Source organism: Gossypium hirsutum, chromosome A07, assembly GCF_007990345.1.
Source record: "Gossypium hirsutum isolate 1008001.06 chromosome A07, Gossypium_hirsutum_v2.1, whole genome shotgun sequence".
Lineage (NCBI taxonomy): Eukaryota > Viridiplantae > Streptophyta > Magnoliopsida > Malvales > Malvaceae > Gossypium > Gossypium hirsutum.
The window spans coordinates 96,892,397-96,905,190 of record NC_053430.1 but is presented as its reverse complement, the minus strand read 5'-3'; the positions used below and the strand labels follow the sequence as shown (position 1 = coordinate 96,905,190).

At 32.1% G+C, this 12,794-nt stretch overlaps 2 protein-coding genes across 3 annotated transcripts; both read left to right on the top strand.

Annotated features, from left to right (window-relative positions):
• The first annotated feature begins 932 nt into the window (after positions 1-932).
• Positions 933-2,098, top strand: LOC107955579 (uncharacterized). The gene has a single exon (XM_016891369.2). It carries the CDS (start codon positions 1,054-1,056, stop codon positions 1,921-1,923), a length of 870 nt encoding a protein of 289 aa, XP_016746858.1. The 5' UTR covers positions 933-1,053; the 3' UTR covers positions 1,924-2,098.
• Positions 2,099-8,801: 6,703 nt separating this feature from the next.
• LOC107955578 (ankyrin repeat domain-containing protein EMB506, chloroplastic) lies at positions 8,802-12,615 on the top strand. Of its 2 annotated transcripts, XR_001700023.2 has the most exons (9): positions 8,819-9,122; positions 9,850-10,108; positions 10,885-10,964; positions 11,071-11,169; positions 11,247-11,345; positions 11,438-11,536; positions 11,622-11,720; positions 12,043-12,227; positions 12,330-12,615. XR_001700023.2 is itself a non-coding variant. In XM_016891368.2 (8 exons), exons 1-8 carry the CDS (start codon positions 8,868-8,870, stop codon positions 12,145-12,147), a joined length of 1,095 nt encoding a protein of 364 aa, XP_016746857.1. In that variant the 5' UTR covers positions 8,802-8,867; the 3' UTR covers positions 12,148-12,615. The 2 variants fall into 2 exon arrangements, 1 of the variants encoding a protein (XP_016746857.1); XM_016891368.2 differs by having other exon boundaries at positions 8,802-9,122; positions 12,043-12,615.
• The last annotated feature ends 179 nt before the right edge of the window (positions 12,616-12,794 follow it).

Here is a 12,794-nt window from a genome sequence, read left to right as displayed (position 1 = left end):
TTTTAATGTTATCTAGTCTTTTCGACAATTGCTCTATTAAGCATCAAAACATGCATATAAAGGATTATGAGCATAAAATTCACAATTAACAATGAATAATCACCCAAAAATCCATTAAGAATGACATTAAAACATGTTACTTTTAGCACTTATCACTTAGGTTCAAATATTATGTGTATTTTTTTTAGATTTTACATAAAACACAAATGCTAAGCTTGGTAGGAGTCTTATTTATTCATTGTGTTTTAATACATAAGTTAGTAATAAACTAATTTCAATTGGTAATTTTTAGCCACTCACATGACTCGTTTTAAGAAAAGAGAAGGAATTTATTGTCTTATTTTGAAAATGTCTTATTTTTTACAAGAGTTTTTCTTTATTTTTCTATTTTCAAGTTCAAATTTGTATTAACTAATCTTTATTCTATATTTAACTAATGTAATACATAATTAATAAATAAATCTTTTACTCATGTCACTACACTAGTAACCAAATGAGGTATTATGGGTAAAAGTATCATGGAGGTCTCGTTACTTAGTGTCAGATTGCATTTTTCTCCTCTCCTCAAAAAATGGGCAAATTTGTCTATGTACATTAGTTCAAAGAGCATATTAGTCCTTTCTATTAGAACTTCATCTATTTGTAGTATTAAAAATCAGTGTAGCTGATGAGATAACTATACAATAATCGTGGCATGATATGTGTACATATTAATGTACAGGAACTAATTTTTAATAATAGAAATGAATTAATTTTTAATTAAATGATCAATTTGCTCTATGATTTAACATATAGGGACTAATTTACTAATTTACTAATTTTAATAGAAAGAGTAAATGAATTGTTTTTTCAATATTTTCTAAACCGAGAGCCCGTGGGTATGCCTCTCTTAGAAATGTTCAAAGGTTTATTAAAAAAGAGGGGGGGGGGGACGCGTTCCATTGACTTCATCATATGCCAATGAAAGTCAACCACCTCGTCTCTTTATTGAGCTAAAAAATCAATGGAGAAACCCTTCATTTACTTTCAGTCTTTCTCTTCCATGGTCGAAACATGGGAAAGCTAAGCCATGATTTACACATCCAGCACTTTAGTCATCCCCATCTGCTAGAGCTAACAAATATTCAAGCCCTTAACCTCAACCCATGTTCAGCCTGCAATCTCCAATCCTCCGGATGGATGTACACTTGCAGACCCTGCAACTTCACCCTCCACACTTCATGCAGTCAACTGCCTCATTTGATCACTCATCCAGCCCATCCCGGCCACTCCCTCAGCCTCCTTCTGGCACCAGCATACCCTGTTGGGTATTTCAACTGTGATGCTTGTGGTCAACGGGGCCATGGATTCAACTACCATTGTAACCAGTGTGACTTTGATATCCACTCCGTATGTGCTTCTAAGCCACTGTCTATCCACTGCCATTCCCATCCTTGCCAGCTTCAACTCTTCTTTTACCCTCCTTATCAAACCAAAGGTTTCTCTTGTGATGTCTGCCACCAGATCGGGTCGAATCATTGGCTTTATCGGTGTAGTATTTGTGAATTTGATGTCCATATGAGTTGTGTTAACACTGCTGCAAACATATATAAAGGCACAACCAGACAAGGAAATGTTCAGTTTCAAGCATGGGATTCGTTTCCAGGGTCAGCTCAAAACAATTTGCAGTACAGAAATGGAGGTGCACCAATGAACTATCAATACCAAAACAATGGAGCAGCGGCCGGGAATGGTTTGATGGGAGTTGCGGTTCAAGGGTTTGTAGAAGGAGCAGCTCAACAAGTCGGTCAGAATTTGGTGCAGAGTTTGATGGGTGGTGGTGATGATTCCAACAATGGTGGTGATAATAACTCTTCTTCTTCTTCTGCATCAATGGTTGATGTTGGGTCTTCTCTTTTGAGTGGCATGTTTGGGAATTCTTGATCATGGTCTGAAACCTGGATGATCATCGCGAATTCACAAGACAGGAAGAAAATAATAACATTCAGAAGTTTCTTTTCTTTTTAATGCATAATCCTTTATTTTGCCATTAAGGCCATGTATTGAAGGGTTGAAAATCTTTTGTTTGATGTGAAAGACAAGTTTCTTATTTCTGCAACTGCCAATGGTTTTGCAACTTGCCTGCCATGCCCATAAACTCAACTTCAACTTATTTATTTTTATATAAATAAAGAATAATTATGACAAATAAAATACAAAAACATAATCTAATTTTTTAACAAAAAGTTGAATGTGTATACACCTTTTATTAATTTTCTTTTCCTATAATTATGCTCGTTTTATTTAAAACTTGATTTTTTATATTAAATATAAGCTTGGTTGTTAATTACTGAAATTATCAATCAACTCATCATTTTAGTTGAATTTGCTTTGTGAGATGATGGCACCCACACCCACCTCAATATACCTACAATTTGGTTCATTTTTGAATTTAGTCCAATAAATTTTGATTTTTGTCTTCGGTCAATTTTAGTTCCTATAATTTTCGAATTTTGACATTTTAGTCCTAAATCAAATAGTAATAGTTAAGTCTATTTGGTTACATTTTGCTAATAGTCATATACTATGAGTAAGGTTGTAGATCTAATCAATGTTATCCAATCGAATCATTCTTAGTTACTATACTTTTTAAAATTTTTGAAATTTCAATATTAACGCAAACGATAACTGTTTTAATTGTCTTTTTTTGTGAGTAATATATGAAAAACAGTAAGCTAATATAATATTTCATATGTGATAATATATTTGTCACATCAATTTTTTTTTTTTTGAAAAACCAACTGATATTGTTATTAATGGAAGAAGTATTAATTCGGTTATAGAATTTGTCACATCAGATTTTAAAATAACAAAACTTAATGAATTCAATAGCTATTATTTTGTCATGATTGAAATTAAAATATAAAGACTAAAAATAATCAAACTTAAGTATAAAAATTAAATACATACCTTATGTATAATGCAGAGACTAATAACAATTTTTTTTCTTTTATATTCTCGTATAGAAAACTATTTTTTTTAATGAAACACAATTTTTATAATTAGAAAAAAAAAAGGTGGATTAGTTCAAAAGTCTTCCTTTAACTACGGTAGTAGTTGCTGGGTGAATTATTTATTGTAGTTCGTTTCTTTTGCCACGGTTTAATAATTTAATAATTTTTTTAGAAAATTTAAAATATATTAAAAATTTTATCATATGCATATCCCCGAATTTAAAACGTATGAGTATATTTATAAATAACATATAATAAATGGTAAGGGTCTCTCCTACCTTAATCAGTAGTCTAGAGTTCAATTCTCGTCCTGAGTATGGAGTAGCTTTAAAATTCGTGGCCAGCATCTATCCCCTTAATGGGTCTATAGAATGCGGAGAATTAGTTAGTGGGCTTTTGAAAGGTGCTGTGAAAAAGTGTTTTTGAGAAGTGTTTTTGAAAAGTTTAGTTTAAGATTTGAGTATTTAGCATTACTGTTAAAAAGTTCTTTTGAGAAATAAAATATTCATTTTAGACATATTATTATCAAGTAACAAATATGCAATGTTCAAATTAGTTAATATTATTATATTTTAATAAGAATATAAAAAAAATTAGTATAACTTGTTGTTAATATTTTAATATATGAAATATAAATTTTAAATATTTTTGAGTAATAAACATTAATTATTTATAAATTTTAATTAGATTATATAAACTATATTTAAAATATTTAAAATATAACAATTAAATATTTATAATTAGATATTAACACATTTGTATTATTTTAAAAGATATTTTTTATTTTTAATTAATAATTTTAACACATTTATAATTAAACACCAAGAAAAAAAAGTCCTTTGTTATTAGAGAGGTAAAAAAGTAATTAAGTACCAAAAATACTTTTAGAAGAGGAAAAACTAAAAATTTTAGTTTCTCCTTTTCAAAAATGCTTTTAAAAAATATTTTTAAAAAATTTGTTTAGTACAATTTTTCTTTTAAAAGTATTTTTGAAACTAAAATTATTATTTTTTCTAAACACTACTAAACGAACCCTAAGGCTGAGTTATGATCCCTCTCATGCCTATTCTAAGACACATAATAAAAAGTTCTCTAAAGGCCTTCGTTTTTAACAGTGTTTGGGGTTTGAAATGTGTTTTTAAGCCTTCGTTTTAAATAGTATTTGGGGTTTTAAATGTGTAGAATGATAAAGTCCACAATAATTTTAAGCTATTTTTTTAAAAGAAAAAAAAAACAATTCGTCTTGAATTCCCATGCAAGTGACGCACAACACCACTAAGGCCTTCGTTTTCAATGGAGTTTGGGATTTTAAATGTGTTTTTTTTTTTTATCGTAGAAACAATGAAGAATACTGATTTTGATGGTTAAAAATACGATTTTCATTCAAATATAAAAAAGGAGATTTAAGTACTTTTAATTTTTAGAGTTGGAGAAAATTTATCAAAATATTCTTATTTAATTAATTATTTAAAAGAGATATAAAAATCAAATTAATTTATATTTTATGTATCATTATATTAAATTATTTAAATGTTAATTTATTATTATATTTAAGTTTCCAAAATATTATATGTATCATTAATTTTATAAATAATGTATTTTAATTACTTGAAAGGTATTCAATATTTAGTTATTAAAAATATACAAAGAATAAAATAAAATAAAAAGATACGAATAGTTTACTTTATATAGAGAGTTTTCTAAGCAATTTTATTTTTTTATTTTAATTAAAAATAATAGATTAAAAGTTACTTTGGTGATTTAAAAATTTGCGATAAAAAAAAAGGGTAAAGGCTAGAGTAGAATGAGGAGGAACATAGGTGGAAGACAAAGTCGTATATCTCTATTGATCCCAAAATTAAGGATTCGAAAAAGGCCTCATACTCGACCATAGATCTATCCCCTAAGTTATCTCAATAAACTCTAGCCTATGAGCCTCAATATATCTCGCCCCCACATATTTATTTTGGAGGCGTTACGAAAAAAGGTCCAAGTCACCTATTCTAGTTGGGTGCCTTACTCAACAGTTTGCCACCATTGATATGCTTCATTGCAAAGCAAAGAAATCGCACCCTTCAATTCCTGCTCGGGAGTGTAGTTTAGATCATTCATGATCCTCTCAGTGGCCTCCAACCAATATTTGGCCACAGTCGAGGCAACGCCCCTAAATAATTCAGCCCCATTTGACCGGATTCACTCAGTTATTGACCTACGGCTATTAGATTCAATATGGGCCCCAGTTACCCTCTCCTACATTCTTAACATAGCTTGGGACAGTGCGTCGTCCCCAATAGTTTGAGCCCGAGACTCAGTCTCAATAGTAGGTATCGCAACAATCTCGCTCATATTTAAAATGGGCATAATGTCCATCGAAGATGGCTCAACTCAAGCTCCTCTTCGGCGCCCACCACGCCCACAGGTACCTCGTCTATGGTTTTCGCGCGCGCTCATTATGTTTATATTATCTACAATTTCAGAATTTTTTGAATCAGTTGAAGTTTGTTATTAGAAGTCTTATGTTGAAAATTTTATCAAAACTTCTACAGCGTTATTATAGTATTTAGCTAAAGTAGAGTGATTATATTATTACAGTGTCTTTCTAAACTACAGAGTATAGCTAAACAAGAAGTATTTACAGGATCGACGCCGGAGACTCAGAATTTTCATACACTCATTTCTCAGAATTAATCAGAAATACAATTTGTTCAAAACATTTTCATACAAATTTGAACCCAAAAATCACAGCTCAAGTTTTGAACCTAGGATCTGATATCACCAAATGTAATACTCCAAACTCGGCCTAGACGTTATGGACAGATTTGGAGGTGTTATCACATTTCATTGAAAAAACCCGAAACCATTTTGAGACTTGTAAAATAAATAGAGCTGGCTTTTGATGATTAAAATTCCAGTATATTTGGGAAAACCCTAAGGCTGAGTTATGATCCCTCTCATGCCTATTCTAAGACACAAGTGCACAACACATAATAAAAAGTTCTCTAAAAGCAATTGCATAAGGCCTTCGTTTTTAATAGTGTTTGGGGTTTAAATGTGTTTTTAGGCCTTGGTTATTAATAGTGTTTGGGGCTTTAAGTGTGTAGAATGACATAGTCCACGATAGTTTTAAGTTGTTTTTTTTTTTTAAAAAAAACAATTGTAAGTACTAAATATGTAACTACTTTAAAACCTAGAAACAACAGAAAAGCAATTCATCTTGAATCCCATGCAAGTGACGCACAACACCACTAAGGCCTTCGTTTTCAATGGTGTTTGGGGTTTTAAATGGTTTTGAAGGTTAAAAATACGATGAAAAAATGATTTTCATTCAAATATAAAAATTAGGATTTAGGTACTTTTAATTTTTACAGTTGGAAAGAAAATTTATTATTACAGTTGGCAAGGCAACAAGTGAAACATGTGTAACAATTGTCTCAATGACGTGGCATGATAAATTATTAAAGGAATTAACAAACTTAGCTTTCAGTATATAAAATAATTATTTTATTTTTTGAAAAGAAAGGAAGCGAATGCAGTTGAGAGACTCGAAAGCAATATATATAGAGAGTTAGAGTTGGGTATGACAACCACACCAGCTCAAACTTATATAGTAATTCCAAAAGGGCCTTTGATTGGCACTTGAACAGCTCAAATTTCATTTTTATTAACACTTCCAGCTTTTCCACCTGCTATTTATTATTAATCTTCTCTATCAGCTTAACAACAATCTTCAATCCCATTCCTTTTTCTTCTTTTTCTTCTTCCTCCTCCTCCTCTTCCTATTCGATTGTAAAAGGTTGATATTTTGTCACTTCATGAGGTGATGTAGATCAAACCCAGACTGCCGAAACACTGAAACTAATAAATTTACATATAGGCCAAAAGCCATTGCTTGAGAGTTTCTTTTTTCCTCTTTCTCTGTTTGTTGCCCTGTTTTTGTGTTATTGGTGGTTAAATTTCAGTATATAAAATAACACAAAAACAGAGCAACAGACAGAGAAAGAGGAAAAAAGAAGCTCTCAAGCAATTCCAAAAGGGCCTTTGATTTGTGTTATTTTATATACTGAAATTTAACCACCAATAACACAAAAACAGGGCAACAGACAGAGAAAGAGGAAAAAAGAAACTCTCAAGCAATGGCTTTTGGCCTATATGTAAATTTATTAGTTTCAGTGTTTCGGCATTCTGGGTTTTATCTACATCACCTCAGGAGATGACAAAATATCAACCTTTTACAATCGAATAGGAAGAGGAGGAGGAGGAGGAGGAGGAAGAAGAAAAAGGAATGGGACTGAAGATTGTTGTTAAACTGATAGAGAAGATTAATATTAAATAGCAGGTGGAAAAGCTGGAAGTGTTTATAAAAATGAAATTTGAGCTGTTCAAGTGCCAATCAAAGGCCCTTTTGGAATTACTATATAAGTTTGAGCTGGTGTGGTTGCGATACCCAAATCTTAACTCTCTATTTATATTGCTGTCGACCCGATCTGGTGGCAGACATCACAAGAGAAACCTTTGGTTTGATAAGGAGGGTAAAAGAAGAGTTGAAGCTGGCAAGGATGGGAATGGCAGTGGATAGACAATGGCTTAGAAGCACAAACGGAGTGGATATCAAAGTCACACTGGTTACAATGGTAGTTGAATCCATTGCCCCGTCGACCACAAGCATCACAGTTGAAATACCCAACAGGGTAAGCTGGTGCCGGAAGGACGCTGAGGGAGTGGCCGGGATGGGCTGGATGAATGATCAAATGAGGCAGTTGACTGCATGAAGTGTGGAGGGTGAAGTTGCAGGGTCTGCAAGTGTACATCCATCCAGAGGATTGGCGCTTGCAGGCTGAACATGGGTTGAGGTTAAGGGCTTGAATATTTGTTAGCTCTAGCAGATGGGGATGACTAAAGTGCTGGATGTGTAAATCATGGCTTAGCTTTCCCATGTTTTGACCATGCCCCCCTCTCTCTTTTTTTAATAAACCTTTGAACATTTCTAAGAGAGGCATACACACGGGCTCTCGGTTTAGAAAATATTGAAAAAAGAATTCATTTACTCTTTCTATTAATTTATTGGAAGAAAAATTAGTAAATTAGTCACTATATGTTAAATCATAAAGCAAACTGATCATTTAATTAAAAAATAATTTATTTTTATTATTAAAAATTAATTTTTGTACATCAACATGTATAATATCATGTCACGATCATTGTATGGTTATCTCATTAGCTACACTGATTTTTAATAATACAAATAGATGAAGTTTTAATAGGAAAGACCAATATACTTTTTGAACGAGATAAATTTGTCCTTTTTTTTAGAAGAGAAGAAAAATATAATCTGACTTTTAGTATAAAGACCTTCATGATGCTTTTAGTAAAAATAAACTTTCTTTAAAGATCAAATTTCTCAGTAAGGGAACTTTTGATCACAGCTTGATTCTTACACAATTTGTTTACAATGAACTGCAGCTAAAAATCCTTTAAAAACTTCAATAATTTTTTGTAAAAATATGCCATAAATTATAATGATAAACCAAATGCTTGTTGAATTGCATTTGACCTTTCTAACTGAATATGGGGATGTTGGGTTGTTGGTTGTTTTAGAGACACTGTTAACTTGTTTTTATATATTACTTTCACATACAAAATCAAAATGCCAATTTGGTTTCAAAAATAAAAAGGCTGCAGAGGATTGAATGGTTAATGTGTTAGAGACTAGAAAGAAAGGATGGCCCTTGTCCAATTCATACCAAAATTTTGGCCCAAACATGGACACTGACCAGAGTAATACCCTTTTTCCAATGGAGAGAAAAAGGCCCAACAAAAAGCATAATCAAAATCAAAACCCTCTCATCGTCTTCCGAATTCGGATAGCACAAAAAAATGGCAACTTACTCGCCATTTTCATTTCCTTTACACTTAATCCCCAATACCCATTTCAACACTCACAAAAGCTTCTCCTTTTATCCAGACTCTACCCATTTTCAGACCAAAGTTTGCACCTTTTCTTCCAAAAACTTAGCCTTATTCTTCAAAAAGAGAAAAACTGTTTGTGTGACTTGGAAACTGAACTCTGCTGAAGAAGAAGCAGCAACTCTTCCTGTCTCTCCTTCATCCACTCTCAGAATGTACTTCCAGGTATGGGTTTTTTACTTTTCAATACTGTTTATGGTAGCTTAATGTTATTTTGGTCTCGTAAAAGGAAAACTGAATGTAAACTATTTAAGCCCCTCTTTTGATGTACTGGAATTTTGTTGGTTGAGTGATGTAAGTTTTATGTTCTAAGTTCTATTTGTCACTTATAATTATGTTAAAGTTCAATTTTGTTACTGGTTTCTGAGCAAGTAATGAAGAATTGTTGTTATATTTGTCAAATGTTGCTTTAGCTAATGCTGGCTTTTGAACTTAAGTAGTAACATAGCTTCTTTAGGACTTGTTCTTTAATATTTATCTATGGATGAAGATATTTGTCATTGAATTCTGGAATATGTATTGTTTTTCATAGACATTAAAGAACCTTTACTAGGGCTGCATCTTTCTATTACTTATTATGTAGAATTTGATTTCTTGAAATTAAGCAAAAATTGGTTTCATTTTACTAGTTTTGCTTGAAACTTTATCTACGGTTACATGAATATTTGTCTGCAAATTTATTCCCTTTGAACTGTTCATTCATATGTCACTGAACATTTCACATGATTGCTTTGTATTATTCCTGACCAAAAACAAAACAGGAAAAGCTAATTATACATCTGTTTAACTGCACAACTATATTTCAGTCGATATTCTTAATGGCAGGTTCTTTAATATTGTTTGAGTAAGTTATTATCAAATCTGACAAGATGATTTTCCGAATCCTTTATAGAGTTTGGGCAGTTCAGGTAGAACCTTTTCAAGGCCTTTTGTGGTTAATTCAAGTTCTTCGACCACTTCTTTAAATACCCATCAAGGAATCTGGGAAGACCCAGATGATGGAAGTGGAAGTGAATATGATGATGAGGATGATGATGATGATGAAAAAGAAGAAGTGGAACAGAATGATGGGTCTGATTTTCAACAAGGAAATCGTGTTGGGGTTGTTGATAACCATACAATGAATCAGTATGAGGAAGATCTTGTCAAAGGTTTGTGTTTTGATTGGAGAGGAACTTACTTCTATAAATACTTATGTTTCCTGTTAGATTTTAGATGGGAATCTAGATTGTTTTCATAATTAATTTGATATTGCGAGCTACTGGTTAGTAACTTATTAGATTAGATGATAGTTTTCAGGTAACGTGTTTTCTAGCTACACATGAGGGAAAGTATGCATTATCGGTATTAGGGTATGATCCTCTAAGGACCCTTTAAATGCATGGAAATTGAATATACCGTACTCATCTCCAATACTTACACCTGAGTCCGAGTTACATAGGCATTATATTGTCCTTGTGTAAGATGAATAAGAGGGTTCTTGTCTGGTAAAATCGCAAGGGAAACTTTTTCTTTCTATCCTTTGTGTTGGATATGGAAATGTATAGTGTTTTTGTCTTTCACGAATCTGAAAACAACTGCAAGATGGTATATTTCTTATTATCAATTTGATTTTTTCCCTTTGAATGTTAAGGTATAATATTTGTCTTAATTAATAATCTGCATATAAAACCAGTTGGTGTCTAGTTGGTTGATGTCTTATGTTGCAACTTGACTCTTAGGTCTTCAAACTAATATAATTGACCATAAGCCAATTTCTGCATTATTTTCCAGGAAAATGTGGAGTTATACCTTTAATTCATTTGCACTAGTTGTCTTCATCATTGTATTTGTCAGATATCCTTGTTATATAACTATTTTTTATGTACTTTTCATATATATTATCTTTAGCAAAGTGAACTACATAAGGATGTTCGATAATTTGCAGAGGTTGAGCAGCTTTTGGGACCTGAAGAAAAAGCAATTCTGCAGCAGAATGCCTCTCCTAACCTGAGAAGGATCTCTACTGTAATTTCTATTACTTTCCATCTTGTTCCGTTATGTAATAATTTTAATTTCATAAATTCGTTTCTTATGGACTGATTATTTAGCTTTTTTTGACCCGGATATCCAGGACAAATGGAAGCCACTTCAAACTCTTGCGCTATCATTGCAGATACATTCTATGGATAAGCTACTTGAAGATGGGCTAAACATCGATGAGGTGGATAAGGTAAATCTTATTCATATCTAAATTTTCGGTTTGCCAGTTTAGAGAATACAAAATCTAATTTTGATATGATCAGACAGGATGGTCACACTGCTCTTCATAAGGCAATTATTGGTAAAAGGGAGGCTGTAATCAGTCATCTCTTACGAAAAGGTGCAAATCCGCATGTCCAAGATAAGGTGAGGTGACATTTTCCTATCATAAACCTGTTACTGCTTGTTCCATTCTTACACATAATTAACTTGAATTCATCTGTTTATCCTGATATCAGGATGGTGCTACCCCACTTCATTACGCAGTTCATGTTGGTGCTTTGCAAACTGTCAAATTATTGCTGAAGTACGATGTTGATGTCAATGTTGCTGATCGAGTGAGTTGCTCTTAAACTTTCTTGACCCGTATTTTATCTTTCTTGTAGCTTTGCTTCTTAGTTATTTTGTAACCCCTTCTTACAGGATGGATGGACCCCATTGCATGTTGCTGTTCAAAGTAGAAATAGAGATATAGCAAAAATTTTGTTGATCAATGGTGCAGATAAGACCCGAAAAAACAAGGTAACCAATATAGTAAAAATGAAAACTCATCTATTTTCTCTTCCATGTCCATTGTTGAATATTTGTTTGAGGATGCAGGAAGATCCTATGTTTATTAGTTCTTTGTTTTTTAAAGTACTTGTTCAGGACACATATTTTTAGGAAAAACTTAGAAATACTTATTCTTTTTGTTCATTTTTCTTGAAGTAATCGTGTTTGACACTTATATTTAATGTAGATCTAGACATTAGTATGGAGATACCCTCCATATATGTCAAATAACATGAAAAAAACCAGAGTAACATAGCATTAGATAAATTTGATGATTGTTGCTGCATTTTAGGATGGGAAAACTGCCTTGGATTTAAGCTTGTGTTATGGGAAGGACTTCAAGTCGTACGACCTTGCTAAGTTAATGAAGATACTGCCAGTTGATAGGTGTCTTTGACGGGCAGCATGCATGCCTGGACTTTGAGATAGAACTTAAAGTCGGAAACTATTATTCTACAATGTCTAGAAGACAGATCGGTAGGCTAATTCAACTTAACTATCTTATCTCCACTTAGTCCACGATCCCGGACATTGTACATAACACTATGTATACATGCAATGGTTCTACATGGAGAGTAGGAATGTTTGTGGACTCGACATTCCTTGTAAGCGGGCACAGCGCATGTGAGCATGCCGTAATGTTTTCTGTCAATGGCGATCATATTGCGGATTGATAGCTATTGCAATCGGTTCCATCACTTACAGTTGCAGGTAGAATGACAATTCTTCTCATTTCAGCCTAGCTGAAGTAGTATTGTTTCTTTTTATAATTTTTATATAAAGAAAAATACATGTGTATGATGAAATATTTGAACCTTGAGATGTCATTACATTTATAAATTTAATTTTACCATTTTAACTAAAATCACATTTGATTTTTTTTTAATTTTTATAAATATGTTACATAAATTACTTTTTAATCACCTTATCTAGGTTTATTTAAAAGTTTAACTCTTTTCTAATTATAAAATAATGGAAAAGAAAATTATTTTCTAATATTGGTGATCAATAATAAGCTTTTAGTTTTAAAATTTGGATTAACAG